This window comes from Gallinula chloropus (genome assembly GCF_964237585.1).
Source record: "Gallinula chloropus genome assembly, chromosome: 9".
NCBI classification, from domain to species: Eukaryota; Metazoa; Chordata; class Aves; order Gruiformes; family Rallidae; genus Gallinula; species Gallinula chloropus.
Genome location: NC_140094.1, coordinates 10,115,930 through 10,141,432, shown reverse-complemented (window position 1 = coordinate 10,141,432; position 25,503 = coordinate 10,115,930). Strand labels below are relative to the sequence as shown.

Genomic DNA, 25,503 nt, shown 5'->3' with positions numbered 1-25,503 from the left:
GTAAGGTTTTTGCTGTTGGAATCAGATGTTGTGGTCTCCTTGCCTGTGATAGAAAGATTTTCTGTCCCAAGATCACAAGGTACTCATGTCGATCCAGCCAGAAAGTTGGCAGGAAAGCACATGCAAGGGGTGTGGTGAAGGGCATTAAGGACAAATGAGGCACTCCACAGTAATCATCCTACTCAGAGGTCTCCTGGCACACAAGGAGGGGAGGTGAACACAGATTCCACTCAGGAGTATCCTGGCTGCTCTAGACACAAGGAGTTTTCCCTCAGGGCATTGGCAGAGATTCCACAAAGCTCAGAGAGCCCTCCAGCTTAGCCTTCCCACCCTTAGTGTGCCAGCAGCAGGACTTGCTGCAGCAGCATGGACACTGGCACAGGATCTCACTTATTTGGTTGAATCAAGCATTCTCCTGCTTGTGATTCATTTCCACATCCTTTATGCTCTATAGGGTTCATGATGATACAAACCCCACATTTCAGACTCAGAGTATAAGAGATTGTGAGCACATTTTGATACACATAGAGCACATGGAAATAGAGGAAATAGAGTAGGAAGCTGTTTACCTGGCAGGGCAGTCTTCTGTGTTGCATGACTGGTAAATAATCGCTGGCTTTTGCAGCTCCCTGCAGAATGATTCATTTACTTTCTGTTTCTCTGCGTTCACACACTGTAGCACTCTGGAGCGGGTTCCTGAATTCCCACAGCTAGCAGAGCAAGTGGTCCACTCAGCACATTCCCATTTATAATCTAAGAAACACAATTGAAAGCAGCATGAGAGAGGCACTACACATTCTATCTGTGTCACATCTGAATTGATCTGGCAGCATTTCTGTAAGCTAGCTAGATACAATGTTCTCTGTAGAAAAGCAAAGACTTCAGCATCCTGAAAAAAGATCAGTGAACTAGAGTAGAATTTAGTCCTACTCAGCTTCACCTCAAGTTCAGCCCTTACATGGGAGCATGAAGTTCTCTGGGAGTCAAGTGGGATAAGCATATGTGCACATGAAGGGCAGAATCTGGCTCACAGTAGGAACTGATGAACTCCTTTAAAAACTTTCATAACTTTTTTATACAAAGAACATTAAAAAGAGGAAATTGTAAATCATGCTCCCTAGGCTTCCTGCTGTTCTAAAGGAAGTTTATTCTGAAGGAAACTCATCTTACTCCAGCCACTTCACATAATTTCAGGATTTAAGAGAATCCTATTCTAAACTACAGAAAGGTATTTAATGCATAAATGATTTGCCACCAAGGCATCTGGCAAGATGAAAAAGGAATTTGTTTTAAAAAGCATTTTATATTAAAAACCGATCACCTCTAACAATTACTACCTTTATATTTAGTCACAATTCCACACTTACCCCTTCCCCTACAATTTTTTTTGACACTTGGTAAAAGATGAAGTACTATGCAATGTTGACAGATTTTTATGTGATCACAGGAGTAGTCAGATTTTTCTGTAATAACCAAGAATAATTGATAGCTACCAGCTGTGTCCACAGGCTCACTCTCCCAGCACATAATGAATTCTTTAACTTATTGTTTTTCAATGTTTCCTTATTACTTCTGGGTTTCTTAAAATAACACAAAAGGGCCTTTTTCAAAGCAGAAATAGTTAAATTTACTGACTGCAACTATGATGGAGAGACTGTATTGTTTGTTTAACTAGGATGATACTTCTCAGAAGTGCCCTCAATATGCCTACTGTGCAAAAACCACCAAAGGAGATTTTGCAGTCTCACAAACGCACGGCTATTTCGGTGACGAAACATTGACATAAGCAGAGTTAAAACTCACAACTGGAAATGGAATCTCCCCAAAATACTGACCAGCCTGCCTGGAAAGGGTAATGGGCAACCAAGAGGCAGTCCAGCTAAAGACTACAGGTGGATAGTTCAGTGCCTGGCTAGACCTGTTCAGACACTCTACCTTTAATGAGGTCTATATTAGGACCAGTGCCTGGATACATTTTTTGATAAACTCTATTTGGATATTTTCTGGTTCAGTTCAGCAATATTTTGATTTAATTTTGATTTTAAAAATAAGCATACTGATCATAGATATGTTTCAGAAAATCTCTTTGCAAAGGAAGCTGACTCCACAACCCTGTGCATGCCAGACCCTGTCTCACTGGCAGTCACTGTAGTGCACTTAGACACAGCGAGGGGCATTTGCCAGACCTGGTCTTACACCTTGAGCCCTTTGCATATAAGCAGTAAGTCAAATCATACTGATAGGGTAATAGGTAAATCTCATACAAAACCTTTCCATTTCAACAGGTACTTGTTTTTAATCCTGATTTGCATTCCCTGGGTAGAGATTTTTTTCTTTTTTTAAACTGTCAAATGGAGTTTAGTGCTTTGATGCCAGATTCTTAGTGGGATCAAACCTCCTAACTCTCTTTTTTAAAGCCCAATTATAATGCAATTAATTTCTAAAACAGTTTAAATATTCAAAAGTTTTATAAGATGTTTGCAGATACAGCCTATTGTCCTGCTGGTGCACATGTAAGATCCTTGTGAAATTCATCAATAATCCTCTGCTGCACATTTTATAACCTACTCACAGAAACACACTGTTTGCAACCCATTACATTGGACAGCACTACAAAGTGTTCTTGAAAGCTTCACACTGGAATAGCTGTGTGCAGTGTGCCCTAGTACATTGATATGCTTAAATCATATAATTATAATGAATATGGAATATGATAATTATATTAAAATTATTTATTATAATTAAGAGATTTCCAAAGATTACCCGAAAGCCAGTTTTGTTTCAGTCTGGTGGGCTATGACAGCACCAATCTGTATGATTTGTTGAGGAGGAAGTTGACAAAACTTGCCTGATTTAAAACTGTTTAAGCAGCAAGACACTGAATCAGGGAACATTCTCTCAGCTTCTTGGCTACCCAGGCAAGAAATGAGAACCCTCTCCTCCATTTCTATGTTTAGATACACATCAATTCCCACATCCAACTCTGAGTATGGACATTATATATTGACCTAAATGGGACTATTCACAGGTAAAGCTAAATATTTATAAATTAAGTTCTATGTATAAAAGCAGGTTAGGGTTCTAAAGTCCTTACAGAGTGAAAGAAAATACTTTAAAATTTAAGAATTTGTCATAGAATTTTCAACAAACCTTCCTTCTTGACATTTACCCAAACTGACATTGGTTTTGTACTAGCTGAAGTCCAACACTGGAACTGTCCGGCAAATTGACCAGAGTTGGTGTTCACCTCTAGGATATGACCCCCAACCAGGGTTCGGTATTCCAAGGTCTTTACTTCCTCAATTGGACTATCTCCGAAAAGCCAGCGAACTGTATTCCTGTAGCTGGGCAGCACCGGGCAACCTAAAAATCAACCACAATTTAACAGGTTTTCCTAAACACATTGAAGTGTTTGTGAATAAATATTTGTGCTTATGTGATTCTACATAAAACATCTTACCAGTCTAAGTAACAAGAGTGTGCAGAAATTCACAGAAGCCCAAGCTATGGCCCCAAATCCTGACTGCCCCTTGAGGGTTAGGAGCTGTTCAAGCTGATGTGTACTTAGTTCTTTCTGTTTTCCCTTTCAGTAAGTTCTTACAAACTTAACTTCTGTAAGAACGAAGGGGGTGAGGGGAACAATTACTTAAATGGAACAAAGATTTCATCCCAGACTCTACAATATCCAAATAGGTTTGTAATGAAAGAGTTTGTTTTGGAAAGGAGCCATAAACACATTAAAATTGCTGCATTTTCGCTCCACAGGCACAAGCAGGGGTGGAAACAGAGGCATTCATTTAGACAGAAAAAACAAAAAGTGTTGTAGAGCCCAGCTGAATCCTCTCCTGTCATTTTCAGGTGAGGGTGAAAGAGAAGTTATGCAGTTTTGGTCTCACAGTGTAAAAGACTTTCAAAAACTCAAATAAAAAAAAAATTGTGTGTCTTACTCTGAGGCTCCATCCCTGATAACAGAAAGCTGAGATAGGGTGACCTCAGTAGGTCACCAAACCTGGACTCAGCAATCACACTCGCCTTTCTCCATAGGGGCCCCCTTCACCTTAATGAAATGAATAAAGAATATACTTTAAATTACACAGCAGAAAAGACAACAAACCTATTCTTAGTGGATCTCCAGGTACCACACTGACATTTGTACCAATTCCAGATGCCATTAGAACATGCTTTCTTCTGCTCCCCTTTGATAATAGAGTGTTATTCTCTGTAAATCTTTGTTCTGTAATGCAATGCATAAGATATCTTAGCAAGAATTAATTCATGATGCTAAAAATAAATAACTGTAACACCACAGCAAACATGCTAGTTAGAAATCAGAAGGATAATAATGCTTTGTGATTCTTTAGGATCAACTTAATTTATGCAGTTAAATTGTCCATCTAACAAATTTAGATAGGGAAACACAGAAATTATTTATACTGTTTATGCAAGTTCCAAAATTAATCAAATTAACTTTATTTATCAGAAAAATAAGCCAGTAACACTTAGTATAAAAACAAGATATGCCAAATAGATGCTGTATTTCCTGTTTCTCATGACAATGTTAATTATTATTTCATTACTAGTCATTCACACACAGAACTTTAAAGAAAAATAATTCTCTCAGTGGAACCAGGCCAATTCCTCTGTTCCATTAGATGGAATTATGACTAAGTGCAACAACAGAAAAAGAAGAAAATCTTTTAAAATCTCATTATGCATAGAGATAGCATAATGTATGCAGAATTACATGCCTATCACTATAGCAACTCCTCCTTTCTATCAGACTCCAGACAGAATAACTGCCAGAGATGTGGGCAATCTGTCAGTAACAGACAGTTCTTGCCACTTAGTCAACACTTCTGTTGTAACGAATGTGCAGAATATCTGTTCTGCTTCCGCAACGGTTTAAATCCTTTGTTACATTCTAAGTTCTGTGGATCACTTTACATTGGTTCAACATCTTCCCCCTGTGCACAACGTCTGTACAAAGCTTCCTGCTTGTCTGCAGAAACACTGGGAGAAAAGAATTCTCCACGGAACCGCAGTGAGGCCAGGCCCAGGCAGGTAAAGGGCTCACTGTCTTCTCAGACCTGAGGTCCTTCTATTTTTTGCTCTGCTGCTTGACAGGCCCAGGTAAGGCAGCAACTACTTAAGCAAAGCCCAGAAGGCTGATATGGTTTTGCTCTAAACAACAGTGAATCAGTGCAATCTGCAAGTCCTGACACCACAAGTCCTCCTGTTTCATTGCAGCTTTGTACAGTCAAAAAAACCCCAGCAGGATTTGTCCCTCTCCTAGCCACTCAAGATTTATTTGAACTAATGTCATAGGACCAGGAGCAGAAATGAAGTTCAGACTCTTGTGAGCAATCTTCCCAATCATGTCATTACACTAATATTCTTCTCTGGGACATCTGAAGTTGTGATGTCATTCAGAAAAACTGAAACCAAGAAGGGAGCCTCAGTCAACACTCATCCTTACACAGAGACTCCTGTTATGTCTTTGGTGTGTCTTCCTTGGCCAACAGATCCAAACATCTAAAACCTGCCCTGCACATGTGTGCCTAAGAAAGCAAGCTTTGTAGCAGGGTTGGCTGTGTGTAACTGTGCTGTACCTCATACAGCAAAATGGTGAGAAAGTTAATCTCTGGACCTGAATGATCCATTTATTTGAGCTATTTGCAAGGCATGACTGTATTATTATTACATTATTAATCTACTTACGGTAGAGGCATTTAAATGCAGTTTTCCTTTACATTTTTCTATTCTGAAAGTTCATATTCAGAATTTTTTGTTTCCATTGTCCCTATATTTTATTGGCCTCTACTTAAAAAAATCTCCAACCAACCAAATAAAACCCCTACCCTAAACCAGCCTTTGTTTCTATTTCACTGCTTTTCCCTGCTGATTTTCTGAATAACTCAAGCCTGCCCCATTTCCCAAGAAGAAAGCACTGGAAACGTTATGACAGTGAATTAGTTTTCCAATGTGTCTACTCGTTTAAGAGCTGATACTTGTTGCTTGGAAGGAAGAAGATGGAACATGTTTTGAAGAAGCCACAAGACAAACCATCTGTACCTGGATCCACTATTAGAGGAAACACAAAATAGAGAACAGACCCCAGGGAGTCAGATGCAATCAAAAATTCCAAGTTCATAATAAAGTGTTAAATATTCCTCCCAACTATTTTACTGCTTAAACTTCATAATCAAAGTGGCCCACTGCTGTTATCAGTAAGGAATTCTCATTTAGCACTTACCAGCTACGTGGAGAACAGACACAGCTTCAGCTTTTCCGAGAGCGTTAGCTGCTCTGCAAGTGTATGTTCCTGCATCGTCACGGGAAACATTCCTCAGAAATAGGGAGCCATTCAAAACCAAGAAAGAACTGATTTGTAGAACGTCTTTCTTCTTAAACCACGTTACATTTGGTTGGGGAACGCCTTTAAAATGCAAATAAAATATTTATTGTAAAAGATAAACCATGGGTTTTATACTGCTAGCTGCTATCATAACAGCCAAGGATCCTTTGTCATATCACAGACACAATAAACCAAAGTAACTCACAACACAACTTCTCAGTTGTGAGCCCTATTAATAATTCAGCATCCCACTGATTTTGATAGTTAAGCACTGTAAGGCAAGCTCACACAACAGCTTTAAAATCTGCTAGCAGTCCTACAAAAGCAACATGCTCATGTGTCTTGCTACTGAAAGATGTGGGACCATTCACCACAATCAGGTTCAAGTAATATAAATATCTGCACAGCATCTTTTCATTCAACCTGCAGCCCACAGTATATGAAGGAACAAATGAATATTCAATTTCTAATTAAAAATAAAGAAAAAAGAATGGAGTCAAAATATTTCTCTTGAACAGAAAAAGGGAAAAAAAATATATATCAATTACATTAGAAAATAACTGTGGCTAATTTATGCCTAAAAAAAGCACCTGAAAACTTCTCCTAGTAGCAGATGTCATACATAGGACTTGTAGCGATGCAGTGTGAAGGAAAAGGAACAGAAAGAGCCATTAACAACTAAATGAGGGGCTCAGTTGTTAAGCAATCTCGTTTACCACACAGTAAGAAGCCAAAGGTCTACCATCATTCCTGCTGCGATGCTTGAACTCTGAGAAACTCAGCATTTGCAGATAACTTGTCACTCTAAATTTTAATTAATGACTTTGGACATTTACTTTTAATTAGATGATTTTTCCACTGGCACAGTACGACCTCTGTGGGAGGACTTCTACTGCTTTATGTTCCTCAAACATTTGCCTTTAAAAGGCTATTTTGCAAGTTGGCAAATCATACACTCCATTGCTTGTGCTGTGGTTGAGCTGCTGCAGCAGAAGTGTTCTTTCAGAGCCCCAAACTCCACGATAAATCACCGGGTAGGTCTGGCACATGTGGCACAGTGAGTGGCTGCAGAGTGCATGAAGGAGCAGGGCACACAACTCACAGCAGTTTAACTTGTCTTTCACTCAAACTCTCTTTTCGCAACGTATGTTGACCAGTGCTCACTGAAGATTCCCAACCCAGGCTCTGCTGCAGAAGCTGACCTGAATGTGGGACATTGGAAGTCTCAGCCATATTGAATGCTAATTCAGCCTCCTCTCCTCACAGATCATTCTGCAGTATTACTTTACAGATGATGTCTTCATGATGTGGAATAGCCTTTAGGAACAACTTTAACATTTCAATCACTGGCTTAGCACTTCCAATGCACACCTCAAGTTTTTCCTTTACTGTAATAGGAACCAGACATATTTTTTGGAACCTGCTGTTTCACTGAAGGAAAAAGCTCCCCCCACCATTTTGTCTAGAAAGACATTGGAGAGAAACACTCCTCTGCATAATCACAGACTTTGTTCTAGACAATTTAGCAGCTGTTTGGTGCTTTTAAACACACGAGATTGTGTTTTACTGAATACATCTGCATAAACCGAAGTACAGAACTGCACAGTGCACAAGGGTCCAAAAAACCAGGCTGGATTTCAAGTTTCCAGAAGCAGCTTTATGCCACTTCAAAAAATCCTTCTGGAATTAGGATGAGGTCTTGTTTTAAGGGTCTTTTTTCCATTTTACCCCAGTTTTCTGGCTAAAGTGTATCATTCTCAGACATATTTTTCCTTTACAGTATACTTTCCATGGCCATTCAGGCATATATACTTACTGTGCAGATGGGCTGAGGAGGTGTTGTGAGGATGCTGAGCTGTTTTAATCTAAGGCCTAGAGGTTTGCAGCCAGACTACCCTCACTGGCACCAAAATCCCGCAAACCAATCAGAGCCAAAAATAAGCTAGAAGCAGCAAGGCTGAGATGGGCCTGAAGTCAAAAGCCTTAAAGTCAAATTCTACAAAACACAAAAATGTTTGGAAAGGTTCAAATTCAAGCTTTTAACCCAAGCCTCTATCAAACTTCAGCCCTATATCGCCCCGTGATACAGTCCTTCCTCTGCTCTCACTGCAGCAGTAAGAAATGTACCTCATTTCTGGGATTTAACTCAGTATGTATCCCAGAGTTTCTCCCAGAAAATCTGCCATGCCTCTGCTCTTTTACCCCATCTCATTCAGAGACACATAGAGCCTTTTAAAACATGGGCTGTATTTCAGTTTGCAGAAGTCTGCAGAATAGCTTTGCCTCTCATTTTAAGTTCAAAATTGTGTATCTATCTGTCACACACCTTAAGGTCAATTTAAGTTATAGCAAACGATTCCTCTTTCTTTCTCCAAAGAGCTGTATACATTTCTCTTTAGGGGAAACAAGCAAGTAGTACCACACACAAAGTAAATTAGTCCATTTCTCAGGTGAATAGAGTGAATATACAAACATAAATTCTGGGTCCAAGGAGAAGTGTGGACAGAGCCCTGCATGACAGTCCAGCAACCAGCCCAACTGAAATGCACACTGAATCCATCCAAGCAATCTGAGGGGTGCTGTCACTTACAGATGTGTGTGGCAGTGAAACCCATGAAAAACTGTCACCTAAATACATCATGGAATACAACACTGTTCTGCATTATAGGTGCTTCTTGCACACTGTCATTTTAAAGCCGGGTTAACGTCATCTAAGTACCTTCAGGGTGCAGCCACAAAGGTGACCTGTTTGAGCTGAAAATAGTAGTAAGGATCATTGCAACACCCCTACCTTCTATTTTACCTGAAACTACTGACAAGCAAGATTTTTACCTAAGAGCTAACAATTTTTATGAGAACTGTATACTGCGTCCCTCTGAGCTGGCCTCTTCACAATCATTTTGAGGACCTTTCAAGTGTTTGAATTTCACTGTTTGCTTTCTTTCCTCTACCTCTGTATTATGAGGAAACCAATTCAGTGACAGCAAGCCTGAGAGATGTCAGACCATCTGCTTAAGAACCACTGGCATTTGTACTCATGCTCCTGCTGTGTCTTTTGTCAGGGCCTTTTGGTTAGTGTCCCATTTAGAGCATTAAGGCAAATCCTCAGCTTGATCCCTGAGCTAAGGAAAAAAAGGAAGATACCTGTCAGAGGAGAGTTCAGGGACCTATTGCAGGCTGGAAATAGAGCAGGAAGGGCTGGGGGGGGAAGCAGGAGAGGAGATGGGGTAGGACTCAGCACACTCTACAATCAAGACTGAGCTGCACACTAGAAATCAGGGGCCTCTAACTCTGCCTTCCAGGGGAACCCAAAACTAGCAAGCACAAATGTGATCTAAAGCTTTCAGAGTTGTGCATACAGAGAGGTGCAGCAGAGAATTTGGCCAGAAGAAAGGTTTATTGAGTGGCACTATCCCGTCCAGTGATAGATTCCCTCTCAATGGATTACAGAAAGAAAGCAGGAGAAATAGACGTCCCTTATAGTCCAGCTCCTTTGCATTCTTCAGCAAAGCAGAGTGCACATCTCAAGTTCTTCTGGACAGTTTCACTTTATCTGATGTTCAAATTGCCAGGGAAAAATACTTTTCTGCCATAACTCTCATGAGAGACACTTGTGCATACTGTCATTTCTGGAATTCCTATCAGGAGAAAACCTTACTCTTTGGGTTTAGATGGGCATTTACCTTTCCAATAGTGTCTGTGGTTAAATAAACTCCATCTCACAACACAGCACGCGGCACAACCCCAGCATACAGTCACGATTTATACACTCTGGGTGGAAAAGCTTCCCTCATGCAGTGTGTTTTCTTTAGAAAAGAGACTCCACATACACTACTCCTGAGATAAGCTCGTTCTTTCCTACTGGTATGCAGCACTGCACACTGAGTTCTCATCTATCAGTTCTTGTGAGGATGCAGGCAAAGTATACGACTGTTAGAGCAGCACTGTGAAAAGCACTGATTTTCCTATGCAGGTTCTGCAGGAGAGAGTTCAAGCACACCACAAAAATGCAAGAAAAGCTCTTTTTCCCTAGGCTAATAGTTAAGGCCTACAATCTGTGCTTTACCTTTTCATACTCATGTAAGCAAAGCTTTGAAAGTTTTAAGTACTGTTTCCTTATCCAAGAAGAAACTGAACTAAGCAAAAGTAAGCCAAACATGAAAAGCTGAGGATGAGCCCAAAGGCATCGGCTAACCCAAACTGCCAGAGGTTCAGAATCCCTGAGCACAGTTTAGATCCCAGTGATTCAAATGGGACATACATTTCTATTTGGTTGGGGTTTTTTACCTAAAGGAGCTACAATTATACTTAAAATTTGGGACATATTTTTAGTACTTTTGTCCTGTGCACAAGGTTGAATGTCAGTGCAGATTCTTGACTCTTCTTTACATAGAGGTTGATTTACATAGGGACTTTACATGGACAATATTAACATTCACACTGTCTTCAAGAATGTTTTCCATTACACAACTGCAGCAAGACGACTATTAACAGGGCTCTTTAAAAGGTAATTGCATTGAATTTAAAAAATATTTCCTCCTCACTGCTCTAATTTTCTGCCCTCTGTTCTGACTCAAAGTAGCTTCTACCACTGTCATTTGTCCTTTCCCAGACAGCTTTAAAATGTGTCTTTCCTTTCACCTTTCTGTCCAAATTTAACACATCTACATAAGCCTCTTCTACAGAATGGCTGCCTTTCCGTATCCATCAGAAGACACCAAATCATCCTGGGAACCATTTCCTAGACCTTCTCTCTTCAGGAAAAAAAGGCAGCCTTCAGTTTGTAATCCTGGAAGGAAGTCATTCCCTGTCTACATCCAAGAAAATATTACTTTCAAGCTGGAGAATTCCTGGTTTGATCCCCAGCCAGTCCCAAAAGGGGAAGAGGTTAGAGATGGCCTGTAGCCACCTTTGTTTCCTTCACACTCCACCTCCATGCAGATGTAGCTGAGGATGAGCCCAAAGGCATCGGCTCACCCAAACTGCCAGAGGTTCAGAATCCCTGAGTGCAGTTTAGATCCCAGTGATTCAAAGGGGAGATCCATCACTGACATCAGCTAGTCACAGAATCAAACAATCGTATCCTATGGCTCCAAGTCAGGAAAGCACTTAAGGCATAGGATTAAATCCATCCCTATTAGGGAATGCAATTAAACACATGCTTAAAATTAAGGATGGCTGTAATCGTCCTTCCTGAACCAAGACGCGTTCCTGAACTCAGGCCTTCTTAGTCTTAGAAAACCCTTAAAATTCAGGATCTTATTCTTGCAATGGATCTAAATCCTCTGATGTTAAAAATTTCTTCTATAGACCTAAGTGGCTATAAAACTTTAACATTAGTTTAATCTCTTTTTCTGACCTCAAACACAGGTTATTTTCCACTAGTACCGAAGCAGCCCTGAAATACTCAATGTTCCATGAAAAAAAAAAGTCATTTTCCACTGTGAGTGGCCCTGGGACAGCAAATGTTATGGAAAAAACCTCCAGCTCCGGATGGGACTGTAAAACACGTGTTGAAAAAAAGAGGCGGGGGGGGGGGGGGGAAGGAATCCTCACTATAGGGTGCCCTTAAAATATTCAGTGTTCAAAAACAAATTTCCTCCAACCTTGAAAGCCCTATGAAATATTACACACCATAAAAATCTTGGCCTACTAACCAGTTGCTCTAAAACATTGGATATGTCTTCAGAAATTTTTCCCCCAGCTATGCAGAATCTCATAAAGTATTCTGTATTTCCCATTCAAGAGCAAGGCAGAACTGTGCTGGCACAAATCACTTTTTGCTGCACTTTGCTAGAAGTTTACCTAAATTCACATGTCATCTTTTAGGGGCAACCATTCTGGGTCAGTAATACACACAATGAACGTCATCTGATTGTTATTTATTCTGTGCTAACACCCATGGTGGGTTTAACATAACTTACAATGCAATTTCTTTGATTGATGCATCTTCATACTTTCTCCAGCAGAAGTCAGGAACTGCCTTTATATTCATCCAAATTACGCTGGAGCAATCAGCTTCTAGTGAACCCTAAAAGCCTCAACTGTGCAGCTGCTGAAATTACCTGTATGAAAACTCCCAACTTTGCTGGGAATCACAGTCTTGCACAGGGAGCCAGTGTGAGACACATCGGCATTTGGAATGATCCTCCAACCTGCTGTGAGACACTGCCCCACTCTCTCACAATCTTCCAGAGCTATTATACCTGCCTCTTCCGATCAGCCATGAAACAGCCTCTCTTCCTAGGTGGTAGCAACATCTGGCAGGATTTAGATATACTTACTGACATCTGGTGACCTCCTCAGAGGGGTTCCTGAAGTAAGACTCCTTCCCATCCCACCCTTGCTACAGCTCTGTCAGGTCCTGTTTAGCCCCCTGGCTGTCAGCTCAAAGAGAACTTGATCTTTTTTCCAGCTGCAGAAGTTTAAGGCTAATATTTTTCAAAAGCAGGCATTTAAAATAAGGCTACTACATCTAAGCAAATAAATAAGAGGATCTGAGTTAAGTGTGAACTCAGAAACGACTGCTGGATGAAATTCTGTAGTCGGCCCCCAACCAAGACTCGCTTGGTGTGCACTGGGACGATCCTACAACTCAGCGCTGCCATCAGAGGCTGTTCTGCCCAGCTGGTTAGGAACTGTATTTTATACAGCTGTGCTATATCACCAAGGACCCAAAGTAGATACATGCTCAGGGCAACTAAAGAACTACACAGGAATTGCTGTTCTTAGTCAGACCTGAAGCACACTCAGCACTTTGTGTCCAATGATGCACATCTGGGAATGTGTAGGCAAAGAGTACAAAAGTCATGGCACTTATCGAATAGCACTCAACAGATCTTCCTGGCTTCCTGAACCAGAAGTAGCACTTAGACCATCATGCTTGTTTCCTCTAATACTGCTCTTCTCTCCACCTTTTCCAGCACTAGTATATCCTTTCAGAGATAAGATTAGCCATTTGCAAACAGGATTCACCACAGCTTTAAGCAATGGCAAATTTATATTTTTGCTTCTTCTGTCCATTCCTCTGCTGTTAGTTTTGATTTGCCTTTGTGGACAACAGCCAGAGAGTGGGCTGGTGTCCCCAAACAACTAACCAGCATGACTCCACGTTTCCATCTCTGAGTGGCAGTCATTCAGGTACAGCCATGTGCACATACCTATATTTAAATGTTATTTATTCTGTAGGTGTGTTTGTTCTGCGAATAGCAATTCTGAACACCCGTTCCATTCCATTTAGCTTTTGAGCATTATTTGTGTGATTCTGCTGCAACTTTTTGCAGAGGGTTTTAGATTCAGTTAGATCTTGATCCTTCACTGCTTTAGGCAACTAACCATTCACATTGTTTTTCAAAACTTGTTTATACATGTTAAACAACATGAATCCCAGAACAGAGCCTTGGAGCATCCTACTGGTACCCTTTCCCCACTACAAAATGTGACCACTTCTTCCTTCTGATCATTTAATCAGGTGCTAAGCAGCTACTAACCTCTTCTTTTACACCATAAGAATCAGTTAAACTTTGCCTGGGGAACTTCTTGACAGCGTTTTGTAAATTGAGGTGCTAAGTGTCAAGGGGATACCCACACACTTGCTGGGCATTCCAAAAACTCTAATAGATTCTTGAAATGCTACCTTCCTCTAACACAATCCATCTTAACACTTCCTGAATTAGGAATCTGAAGAAAACTTCCACTCCAATAAGGAAAACTGGGAGAGAAAGAGAGAAACACACAGAAAAAGAAATGCTCTAATTTGTTCCAATTGGGTTTTTCTTCCCCCAGAAACTCTGTACTCTATCTCTTTCTTAAGAAGTAGTGGAAGGCATCAGAAATATACTTTTAAAACCATAGTTGGTACCAAGGTCTCAAAACAGACTTCATGTGGTTTTGGATGAGGGTTGCTTTGGACTACTTGGTGAATCTTGCCTGGACTTTTAGATTTACTGCCCATTAGTGTTACAGGAAGAGGTATAGTCCCCAGACACACCTTTCAGTTCAGTTATATCCCAAGGGATTCAGTTTTCAGGTTCCCAAAACACAAATGAGGCATAACAAAGCTTTTGGAGTACATCTTTCAGTCCTTTCTGCTTATGCTCGATCCAAACAAAAACTCTAATGTAGCTGTACTTATAGTAAAAAAAGCACAAAGGGATTGCCTTTTAGTACGCTCATTATAAATAGCATCACTTACCCCTTTAAACCTTTGAAATCCATTAATAATATCTTTTAGAACACACAAAAAGCCTAAAAGCAATTAAGAGCCAGAATCCTACGAATTAAACTGCTATTTTTCTTCACCAAGTTGCCTTCTGAGACAAAGAACAGCATCAAAGTTACATTTGGAATAGTGTGGGTAAATGAACAGATGGAAAATCAAATTCTTGATTTGTCTGGACCTGTTTCAAGTTCCAACACTGACAGTAAGTAACTGGTCCATCTTTGCAAAACTTATGTGCAAAATGACCCCAATTCAACAGGTTTTGTGTATTTCTCACATCTTTTTTTCAATATGTTATTCCTGGAGAGCCAAAATATATTCACAGGGATGGAGAATTTGGATGAAGATGGAGTTTCTACTTTTAAAAGCCTCTGTGCCAAGATACTTCTGAGATGCAATACAACATATACAGCACACCACCTCGCCGCAGTACCTTGCCCTTCTGCTCGCTCACCACCAGGTGTCAGACAATGCACATTTTAGGCATTTTTTTCATTTCCACCCCCCCTTTTACTTCACCTTAGAACTTCCAAGGTTTCACAATAAATGGAGACTGACAGTTTTAGTTTATTTTAGTAATAATCACAAGACGATCTTTCCTGCAAATACAATAAATGTTATCCAAGAGCAATTTGGAGCAATCAGTATTGATATTTATACCATGTGTGTTGATTGAAAAGCTCTTGGCTGTAAGGATGGAATATGAATCTATCCAGAGTGTTATGAATATCTTCTAGCATAGGCTCGTGTGGGAGCTATAAAAGTGAGTTTATTATAATTAGTGGAAAAACAGTTTTGTTATAAATTAAAAAAGAGAAAAGAAATATTTTCGATACTACTAGCTTCAGCAGCTCAGATAACTTTTCTTAATCTATTCTTTGATGCTCTCCTGTTTAGTAGGACACGCTGCTATTCAGCATTTCAAAGGGGTTTTTAATCTGAATGTAGTTTTTGGAGTGTGCAAGAAAGTCTGTCAAAAGGACAAACAGACCCAAATCAGTAACAAGGAAAAAAGACAAAAGCTGCAGTCAGCTGGCCAGCGCTGCCTGTAACATTAACCTGCCCATCCTTTCCCTTCAAACCATCAAACAAGAGCTGTCCTGTGTAGCATGGCCTAACGAACCCAGAGCCCCTGAAGTGGAATACACTCGGTTCTCTTCAGGCCTTGAATAATTAAAGGGTACATTGTACAGCCATTAGCCAGCCCGCAGAGGAAGTTGGGAAGTGTTACTTTCCTTACAACAGCACCTCCTCTGCTTTCACAACTGCCTTTGTCAGTAGGCTGCTCCTACTTCCAGCTGAAATCCTGCTCTATGGCATGATATTCTCTCCTAAAGGAACCATTAATTGAACCATTTTGCATATGTGTGGAATTTTTATATGTGTTTCAGGAAGAAAATTCCTGAATAGCCCTTACACTGCTAGACATGTACAACTCAATACACAGAATTATTCACAGAGAAAACTATGGTTTGAACAACTATTAAAAAAGTATTATAGGCTATTTGGCCTACAGAAAAAAATCTCAGAAGTCATTGCAGCCAAGGAATTTAAAAGTAATTTAAGAATTCTGCTGGTGGCATGCTGCTAATATTCTTCACAGACATACAGACACCTTATTCGTTAGATGGTTCTTATGGAGAGCTGTTTTGTGGTCTAGTAAGAGTCTGGCAGATCAGATGTATCTGCATGACACACCTGAGAAATCTGCATGAGTAACATCTGTGCAGAAGGACCCCAAGTATGTATGTAGCAGAACATGAAGAACACACAAAGTCTTATCTAGTAATATTTCACTCAGGCAGAGAAAATGTCATCCCTAAGGAAAACACATCCTTCCTTCTGGGCACTCAGGACAACGTGCTCCAGATCTAGCCAAGGTCTCCCTGGCACTAAAAGAAGGGCACACTCTTATTATTACTTTTACTGCTCATTCTAAGAGATCCTCAGCTGACAGTCAGTCACGTTCAATCACTATCCAATGTTTTTTTTCCTCTAGATATTAAAGATTTGCAGTGGGCTCTTATGTCAGGAAGGCAAGAGAGTATTACTGCAAATCACCCTCTGATGAGGAGAAAAAAAGACTTACAGGGTCACACTGTTTATAGGAACAGAACTTCTAGAGTGCATAGAAATACCAGCATTTTTTTGATTCAAGCTCCTGCTTTTCTGATAACACACATGATGTGTTTCTAATCCTACCGCACTGCAAACAGACATATCTTTAGGTCCCACCTATTAAACAAAGTTACTAGCATAAAGTGCCATTAACTTCCATCTTCTGAAGTCAGTGGTTTATTACTTTTTATTAAGCAAAGGAGATCAGAAAGACTCTGCTTACATCATCGCCTAAGTTTTTCTGCTTCTAGGTTAGTGACATTTTAAGACATGCAAGCTCTATTTTATTCACAAACAGTAATACTTACTTCCTTGGCAATGACAGGAAATAAAGCCATTAGATAAATCATTTTTTAAGTCAACACTGGTGTCTTAGCATAACTAAAGTTTGGCTCACGAATATACACAATTCTAAATCATTTGGAAAACTGCAGTCCCATGTGAAAATATTAATTTATATTTAAATTGCTAACTACTTACCCATCCTAACAATATTAATATTAACAGTGTGACATTAACTCTCTGCTGATTTGAGATGTAGGTCAGTTATACATAGAGTTGCCAAACTATAGTTGGAAAATATTACTTCATCAAAGAATTAGCCTTGGTACAACAGTGAATAGCAGAGCCACATGTCCTAATATATGTCAGCCTGGCGCCACTATTGTATGCAGAACTATTTGCATATATATATATATATATTTCTATCACTACTCTGGTTCAGCATCAACACTCCTTCTGATATGCACTCCCCCACCAATCTGAGGTGAACAGCACGCTGGTTTCTCTGCAGTCTCCTTGCACTCAGCCACAGTGTTCACTGTTACCAGCACTTTCATACATCATCTTCAACAAGGCACAAAGGGCCGACCTTGACTTATTTGACAGAATATTACCGCTGTGAGTTGAATCTTAGAATTTAAACTTAACAGACAGTAATGATGAGATTACAAAGAAAATATCTACCTTTCCAACAAAGGACTAGAAAATAAAACGAAGCAGTGAACTCTTTAATGCATGTAGCTTCTGATTAACGTTAACGCTGCTCCACAGAGGTTGAGCTAGAAAGTATCTATAAGCTTTCATGGCTCGGCACTTTTCTTTGTTTCCTTGCTGCAGCTGCAGCCTGATGGCTCTAAAAGGTAAGCTTACTTCACTGTCAGGTTTAAAGTTCTATTAAGCTATGGCTGGAGATTTCATTTTCAGTTTTAACAATAGTCTAGACATATGTGCATCTCAAATAGGGGTAAGGAAAGTTCTCTGATGAGCAAGTCAGCTGGCTGCATTTGTTATTGCAGCAAGGTAGTCATTCACTCCGGTGGGCTTTAAGCTCTGTATTGGAGCCTCAGACCACTCCATGGAAAGAAAAGTACTTTTAAAGGAAAGTCTGTTTGAACATATACATGTGTGTGTAAATTAAAGTGACAGACAGAAAAGAAAAAGAACTGGTGTGGGTGACATGCCTAGTAAAAAATGACTAATGATCAATGATTTTCTGCCTTCACTGGTAATTTCTTTCAAGATGTAAGGTAAACTTCTGATTCCAACATTACAGTGAACTTCAGTGGAGGTCTTGCTTACCTTTCACCGGACATTCAACCATAATATTTGCTCCAGCTCTTGCTACGATGGTACCTCCAACAACTGCTGAGAGATTGCCGACTTCCAGATTCGTAACATTTAACACAGAGGACAAGATGACTGGAACCTCTTTGAAATTAAAGAAAAATTCAGTTTTGAAAGCTTTATTTAATTTTAAATATAGAATTATTAAATGTGATTTAAATTAATCATGTTTGGGACAGAATTCAGTTTGCAAAGCAGCAGCCAGGAGACAGAGGCAGGATGGATACAAGCAAACTCAGTTCATTACTGCTGCTGTTTTAGAGTGAGATGACCGTTCTGTTGCCACCTGTTAAAACAGGCAGAGTGTTGTGGACTTCCAGCAAAAGAAACTATTCCACATTGGAGCAAGGATGGGTGCTTATATATAACATGATAAAACACAAGCCACCAGATTCTGTGCATGCTACAGTCTTACCTGCACGCAACAGCAAAGATGTTTCCGTATCAAAACCAAAGTCATTAACAACCAGGCATCCATATGTACCAAGTTCCTTTTGAGTAGGATTCTGAATCTGCACTTTTCCAATGGTGTCCAGGATCACCCTGCAGAGCAGTCAAGGAGATACAAGAGTTTGTACTCTGGGACAAACCCAGCTGGATCTTCTTGCAAGGGTCACAGACACAGCAGCAAAACTCCTGTGTAAGAGTTTACCATTCTAGACCAGTGTGTGCTCTACCAGCCCTGCCTCCTTTTTGGGGACAAAAGGAGAGTGCTAAGTGACACACACATAGACAATTCTTCAGCCCTGTGCAAGACAGCAAGTTTGCTACTACAAACCAGAATCCCTTGGGAACAACAGTATGAATAAATCAGACTACCACAATTAAAAGTATTAGGCTTGGCAAGAAATCCATCTCTCTACAGCAAGCTTGGTTTTCAGCAGGACCGGGGAATTCACAAATGTACAGTCTAATCTGACTTCCAAATTAATGTAGGTTTGGGTTTTTTTTTTTTAAATATTATCATCATTAAAGCTAAAGTCTTCCAACACAAACCCCATAGGTGTCTTGAATACCTTTTACAAACCCAACAGATAAACAGCTGGTTTATCTCCGACATTCTTTTTCAGATGTGATACTATTAATGTCACTGGCTTCTGAGTACACACACACGTATACGGATTTGTGTATAAGGAACCTTACTGGGGTAAAAAATAGGGGAGAAACCTGCTTTGCCAACATATCCCTTAAGTGCTAGAATAGCAGCCTGGGCTAAAATGAAGGTGATTTATGAGAGTAGACATTAGGCATCAAACAGATATTTGTGAATAATCAAAGTAACATCACGTCCTGAAAGAAATCAAAGTATGGCTTGCAAAAAATTAATGGGAAATTACACATATTTCACAAAATAAACATTACTGGTGGGAGCTACATGGTTCCAAAAACATTTGCACTTTTTAAAATGGCTTACTTCTGGTGTCTTTGCTTTAATTGATAGCCCTGCAGAAGTATATTTTTCTTGGCAGTGTGGTTAATCAGTTAAGTATGTTGAGAAATATCCAAAAGTGCCTTTATCATTTCAGAATCAGGCTTTTTTATTACTCAAGAGCTAGCTGTAATTCCAAGAGGCTCACACACAAAGTTAATGCTAATATTATCAGGTGAGCTTCTAATTTATCAGCAATGAAGTAAAACTATTTGCTCAGTCTTGAGCAAATACCTGAATACAACACGCTTGCTGTACTTGTTCTTCAGGTATAGTTCTCAAATGTGATGGTAATACAGGGTGATTATTATTCTGAATGCCACTGTCCTCAACAGAGTTATTTGTAAACTGTCAAGCATCAAAAAATTCCATAAAAGCTCTTTCTCTCATTTTAAATTGAAGTTATGCAGCAAGGTTTTACTGCATTGAAGGATGGTGAGGGTATCAGTGATATTTTCCTTAAATTGAGTAAGAAGTAAGATTTCTTTTCATCTGTGCCATGGCAGATGTTTTTAATGTGTTCCCACTGTATTTGGTACATGAACGAATCCAATAGGCTTCTTAATTTGAATATAAACCTGCTCATTTTCTGATGCAGCTGAAATGATTAAGGCAGATCACAAAAACCACAGTTAGGACATCCAAAACACTTCATCTAGTAAAAAACATCAATCCTCCCATGTAATGTTGTGGAAATGGACATACATTTGGATGGCAGTGAAGCCAAACACCGTGACAGACACTTGAAAGAATATAAATTACTGAAAAAGAAAGATGGAAGGCATAGTGTTCACGCTTATCTCATTTTTACATGACTATGTTTTAATAGTGCACAGCAGGGTGGATTTTTACAGTTGATAGCGACATAACAAGCCATTCAAAAATAAAAGGTATTTACTTACTTCTCAGAGGCTTTTAATGGCTCATCATCTTTCGTCCAAGTATATTTCACTTCAGTAATACCAGCTGTTTCACAGAGTAGATTGACAGCACGGGTATTCTTGGTCAGAAAAACTGTATTTCCAATTCGTACTGTTACGGTTTTGTTGAAGGAAACTCGAGGAATTTCCTTTTGCCTCATAATAACTGGAACCTTCTGGTCAAACATTAACTTATCGACAGTTTTTGTGCTGAAGCGTTCAGATTCATTAGGTGATTTGCCGATGAGTTTTGAGGCAAGTTTCTCATCCTGGGCCCCCTTCCATTTTTCAGTAGTTGGTTGTGGAGGTCTAGATAATTCAGCAACTAATTGATAAATGACCTGGGACGCCAAGTCATCGTTGACTTCTCCAGTTTCAATGAGCTGACTCATGTTCCTGATCAGTTCCTCAAACTGCACAATGTCCATGCTGTAGGCACCTTGGAGAACTGCTGCCTCCAGACGTTTATTCTTGAATTCACGAGAGCTGAAGTCTTCTGCTGAGTTACTCCCAAAGGTTTCAAGATTTCGCAGAAATGGCTGGTCGTTGACATGCCTGTCTCCCAGATAGAGCTCATTCTTCTTACTCCACATTTGCCACATTTTGCTCATTTTGTGCCATTTGGCCCCAAAGCTGTTGGCCTCATTGTGGTCTGCGCTACTGGTCGCACTGGCGTGTTTTCTAAGGTTTGGTGGTTCTATCAATCTGTTGTCAGTACCAATGAGTTTGAGAACAAATGTTTCATGCACGGAGCCTGCAATACACCGGTACACACCAATATCAGCAGCTTCAAGACTATGTATTTTCAGGGAGCCTGACTTAGTGATACCAAGTCTTTTAGAGATTTGTAAGTGTTGCCCATCTTTCTCCCACCGGATAAGTGATTTCTGGAACCTCCGTACAGGGCACTTAATTACAACAGATGTTTTTGGAAGTAAGTAGGCTCGGCTTCCTATGGTAAAGTTAATGCGCTTCTCTTGTCTTGTTTGGATATAGACTCGATGAATACTGACAATCTGAGGTCCATGAGCAGAATATTTTTCTGGAAGCTTTGGTTTAATCTCTGAAAGAAAACAAAGTGCTGAAACGTTTGTAATCGTTGGCGCTCACGCTTAGAAAATCTGCTTTGCACAGAATGCTTGAGAGAGCTTTCCCTGACTTTGTTCAAGTCATTGCAACAGGCTGAGCTTTTATCTGAGTCACAAAAATGCAAAAATATGAACAACACAAACCCATAACATTCCCCTGCTCCAGCCAAGAATTCTATTGCTTTTTTCCCAAGTCTTCTAACAATAAAACGACACAGACAGCATATACCTATGCAAAAGACATTGATGGTGAACACATATGCAAATGTATATTTAGAAGTATAGTACAATATATTAATTTATATTATCTATAATCCTATAACGGTTCTATTTCCTACAGATTTCCTATTGCTGCCTCAGGAAAGCTAAGCATGGAAAATTGAATCAAAAAATGTGAACACATTATCACCTTCCCCACATTTGAGCACTCTCGAGTGCAGAATGACCTAAATAAAACAAAACCTATCCAAAAAGCAAGGCTCCCCTTGACTGTCACTTAAAGTGTTGGCTGGCTGTGCTGGTTGGCTGATTATCAATTAGGTCAAGCCAAATTGATAGCAACACAGGAGGTGAACGAAACAGTCGATGAAGACACAGCACGTGGAAGCGGCAAAGCCCCCTGTAATCATTGGCTGTGGTAATTTCTTTGGGATGAAAGATGAGCTGCTCAGTGCTGGGCCAAGAAAGTAGGGAGGGAAGGGAGGAAAGAGAAATAAGTCAAAATTTTGAGAGGCTGGATGTAGTAGTCAGATGAATTGACAAAACCAGATAATAACTGCATAAGGTTTCATGCAGGCTGGGGGTGGAGACGCTGGGTATTATGAAGCTCCTCCTGCATTGTACTGCAGGCACTGGGATGCCAAAAGGCTTCTAGGGAGCATCCCAAAGGATTGCCACCACAGGCAGGCTTTCCCAGCTGGGCCTGGGTAGGCACAAAGGAGACAGGGCATGAATGGCTGCAGTGCTTCAGATACCACCATGCTGACTCACTGCTGGCAGCTCCTGTGCCCCACTTTGATCTGTACAACTAATCTTACTAAGGAAACACGAGGTAGGTGAGAAACAAAGCGCCGTAGGAGGCATGGAGCAAGGGCACGCACCCCCTGAGCTTGTTCCATGCAAGATGAAGTCAGCCAGCTGGGAAGAGTCGGGAAACACTCTGTGTTGGTGTTAGAACACAATCCAATTGTGTTTGGTGACCCAGCCTTTTGGTATGTGACAGAGAAAACTCTCAGAGCCCACAGAATGAGTTGATGAGCCAGGAAAAGGACATGCAAATGAAAAGGCTTCTCAGCCTGCCTGAACCTGAAATCATTACTGCTACTCCACTTGGTAGGTACATAAATAAAATGACAGCTACACTGATGGCACAGAAATGATATTTGAAAAATGGCATGCTGCTTATATACATATGCTTCAAATATGCTGCGAAGAAATAGGTGAAAAGCTAAATGCTTCAAGCATTCAATAAGTGTGTACACTATGTGAACTACACCCTGGAGTGCATTCTTATGCTTATAAAACAAAATGGTTATTTTCAGTGTTTTGGGTAATGAGTTCAGACCTGTGGGGATATCATGATTTCATAATTACACAGCTTTTAAATCGGTATTCATTATCCAGATACATGGTTCCCTCAACCCTTTCACGTGATACAACAAATAAATTGCTCTAGTTTACTAAAATTATTAAAGTAGTGTCCTGTTTTTAATACGTTACTGAGCCCCAAATATTTATTTTTAGGGAAGTGTTCCAGTATTAAATCTTCCATTTCCAAAATCCAACTTACAGACACAGTAAGTGTAACTTTAAACACACAAATTAAAATACTTCAGGCTGTGCTCTGTTTACACTAGTTATTCCAACGTGGAATTAAACCCAGTGCTTACTTATAAATATGTTAACAAGTCTCATCCATTTCATTTTTTAAAAAAAAAAAAAAGACCAGTAACTCTCATTAGCAGTTCAACACTAAAGGGTGTGTATATTTTTACTGGTGGCTGGTGAGCAAGGCTAGGAGTGAAACAAAGTTCAGAGCTGTGGATGGCAGGCCATATAAATATATAAGGTCATATAAATATATGAGGCCACGTTAGTATGCACTTTCTAGATCCCTAGTATCATCCAATCTTGCAGCTGCTGAGGTAACAGACTGTTTGGGAGAGGGTTTTTTTCCTACAAGGTAAATCTTGCTTAAGGATTAGATCGTTCTGGAGCCATTGGACATTAATGCCAGGTACAAATCCATCTGCATCCGTGACCTCTAATGGTCCTCTACAGCTTTAGCTGGGCATCAGGTCCTGGTGAGCTCAGGGCCAGACTGGTGTTATTTCCTATTTCTCAGAGCCCACAGTCAGGAATGTTTCTGACTTAATGGGGCTTATTAAGTAGAGAACAGCCATGATTACTAGTCCCAGGGTAAAAGATTAAGTCTGAAAAGCCTCAGCACTGTCATGAGACAGTAAAAAAGGAGGCGCTCCTCTGAGCCACAGAAGCACAAGCTTGAGGAGGCACATTCAGACTGCTCCCAAAGGCAAGCATCATGTGCCAGGCCACTCTCCACTGAGCCAGCCTCACTTTCTGGCTATCCATCTGCCCTTACTGGGGCCATGCAGGGCTCCTGCCTGTTCTTCACAGCAGCCTGAGCCCACAGCTGCATGTTCCTGTGAATCCAAAGCCCGCTGCTGCCACTGGCCTGGCTCCTTCTGTAGTACCCACCCCAGAGCTGCGGTACAGCCATGTCTCCTGCCCTTCTGTTGCTTAGCTGAGAAATTGCTAGGCAGATTGAGCTGTAAGTGCTCCCTTGTTCCAAACGGGACAGAGATGGTGAGGACACGGATTCTACTGTAAGACTTTGATCTGCACCCATTCAGTACAATCACAACCCCTCTGCAGTTCCCTGTCCTGCTCTCTTGGCACTGTGGTGGAAGCTGACAATGTAACTTTAATATCAGTCTGTACTAAGCAATTTGCAAACCAGCTACACTGCCATTCAACTATCCACAATTAATTAAATTCAGATAGATATGCAGCTCAAAATATTTTATTAAACCTTATGCCAAGGACATTCCTGAAAGTCCACAGGGCTTTATTTAAGTGGAGTTTTGAACCTCAGGATTTTGGCATGTTAATCTGAAATGCAGGCCAGGAAAAGAAGTTTCATATTATGTATGAATCAGTAATTATTCTATTTCTTATTTTGTTTTGTGAATAATTTTTAAAGCAAAGCTTCAAAACTTATAAAGTAGCTACTTCTTGACAGCACTATGAATTTGGTCAAAACACATCTATCTCTATGATCTGGGATCAAAACCAGGCCATTCATGAAGGCTTTTGAGTTCTTCCCCAAACCAAAAGTAAAACCTCATTTTTTCATTTCTTATCCGCACCCTGGTCCCCAAACCTACAAACCAAGACTCTCCTCTGCAAAGGAAGGCAAGCACAGACTCAGGGAACCTGCATTTAGAGCTGCCTGTCCTAAATGACTGTACATCATTGAACACGCTGTAACAGTCAGGTATTTCCATTGGTGTTATAACACATGCAGTTAGTGCATCTACCATCGGTACCATAACCCAACTGTGCCAAAATTGCACGATTCCTATTGATAGCTTTTTCTGAAAAGACTTTTATACAGACAGTAATAAAATACTGGATGTTTTGAAGAGTGTCTGTCCTGTCGTCACTTTCTGCAAAGCTCATGAGACTGGGATTCTCATTTCTACAAGGGAAGATAGAAATTATAC

The 25,503-nt window shown here is 40.2% G+C and overlaps 1 protein-coding gene across 1 annotated transcript in view; it reads right to left on the bottom strand.

Moving 5' to 3' along the window:
• ADAMTSL3 (ADAMTS like 3) overlaps positions 1-25,503 on the bottom strand; it is a gene marked incomplete at both ends in the record, with an annotated part of 177,160 nt that overhangs the window by 4,972 nt on the left and 146,685 nt on the right. The window contains 7 exons of the mRNA XM_084267990.1: positions 570-753; positions 3,151-3,363; positions 4,115-4,234; positions 6,254-6,436; positions 18,276-18,404; positions 18,736-18,863; positions 20,652-21,732. Of these exons, the coding sequence (XP_084124116.1) occupies positions 570-753; positions 3,151-3,363; positions 4,115-4,234; positions 6,254-6,436; positions 18,276-18,404; positions 18,736-18,863; positions 20,652-21,732 (2,038 nt within the window). The remainder of the gene's footprint in view (positions 1-569; positions 754-3,150; positions 3,364-4,114; positions 4,235-6,253; positions 6,437-18,275; positions 18,405-18,735; positions 18,864-20,651; positions 21,733-25,503) is intronic.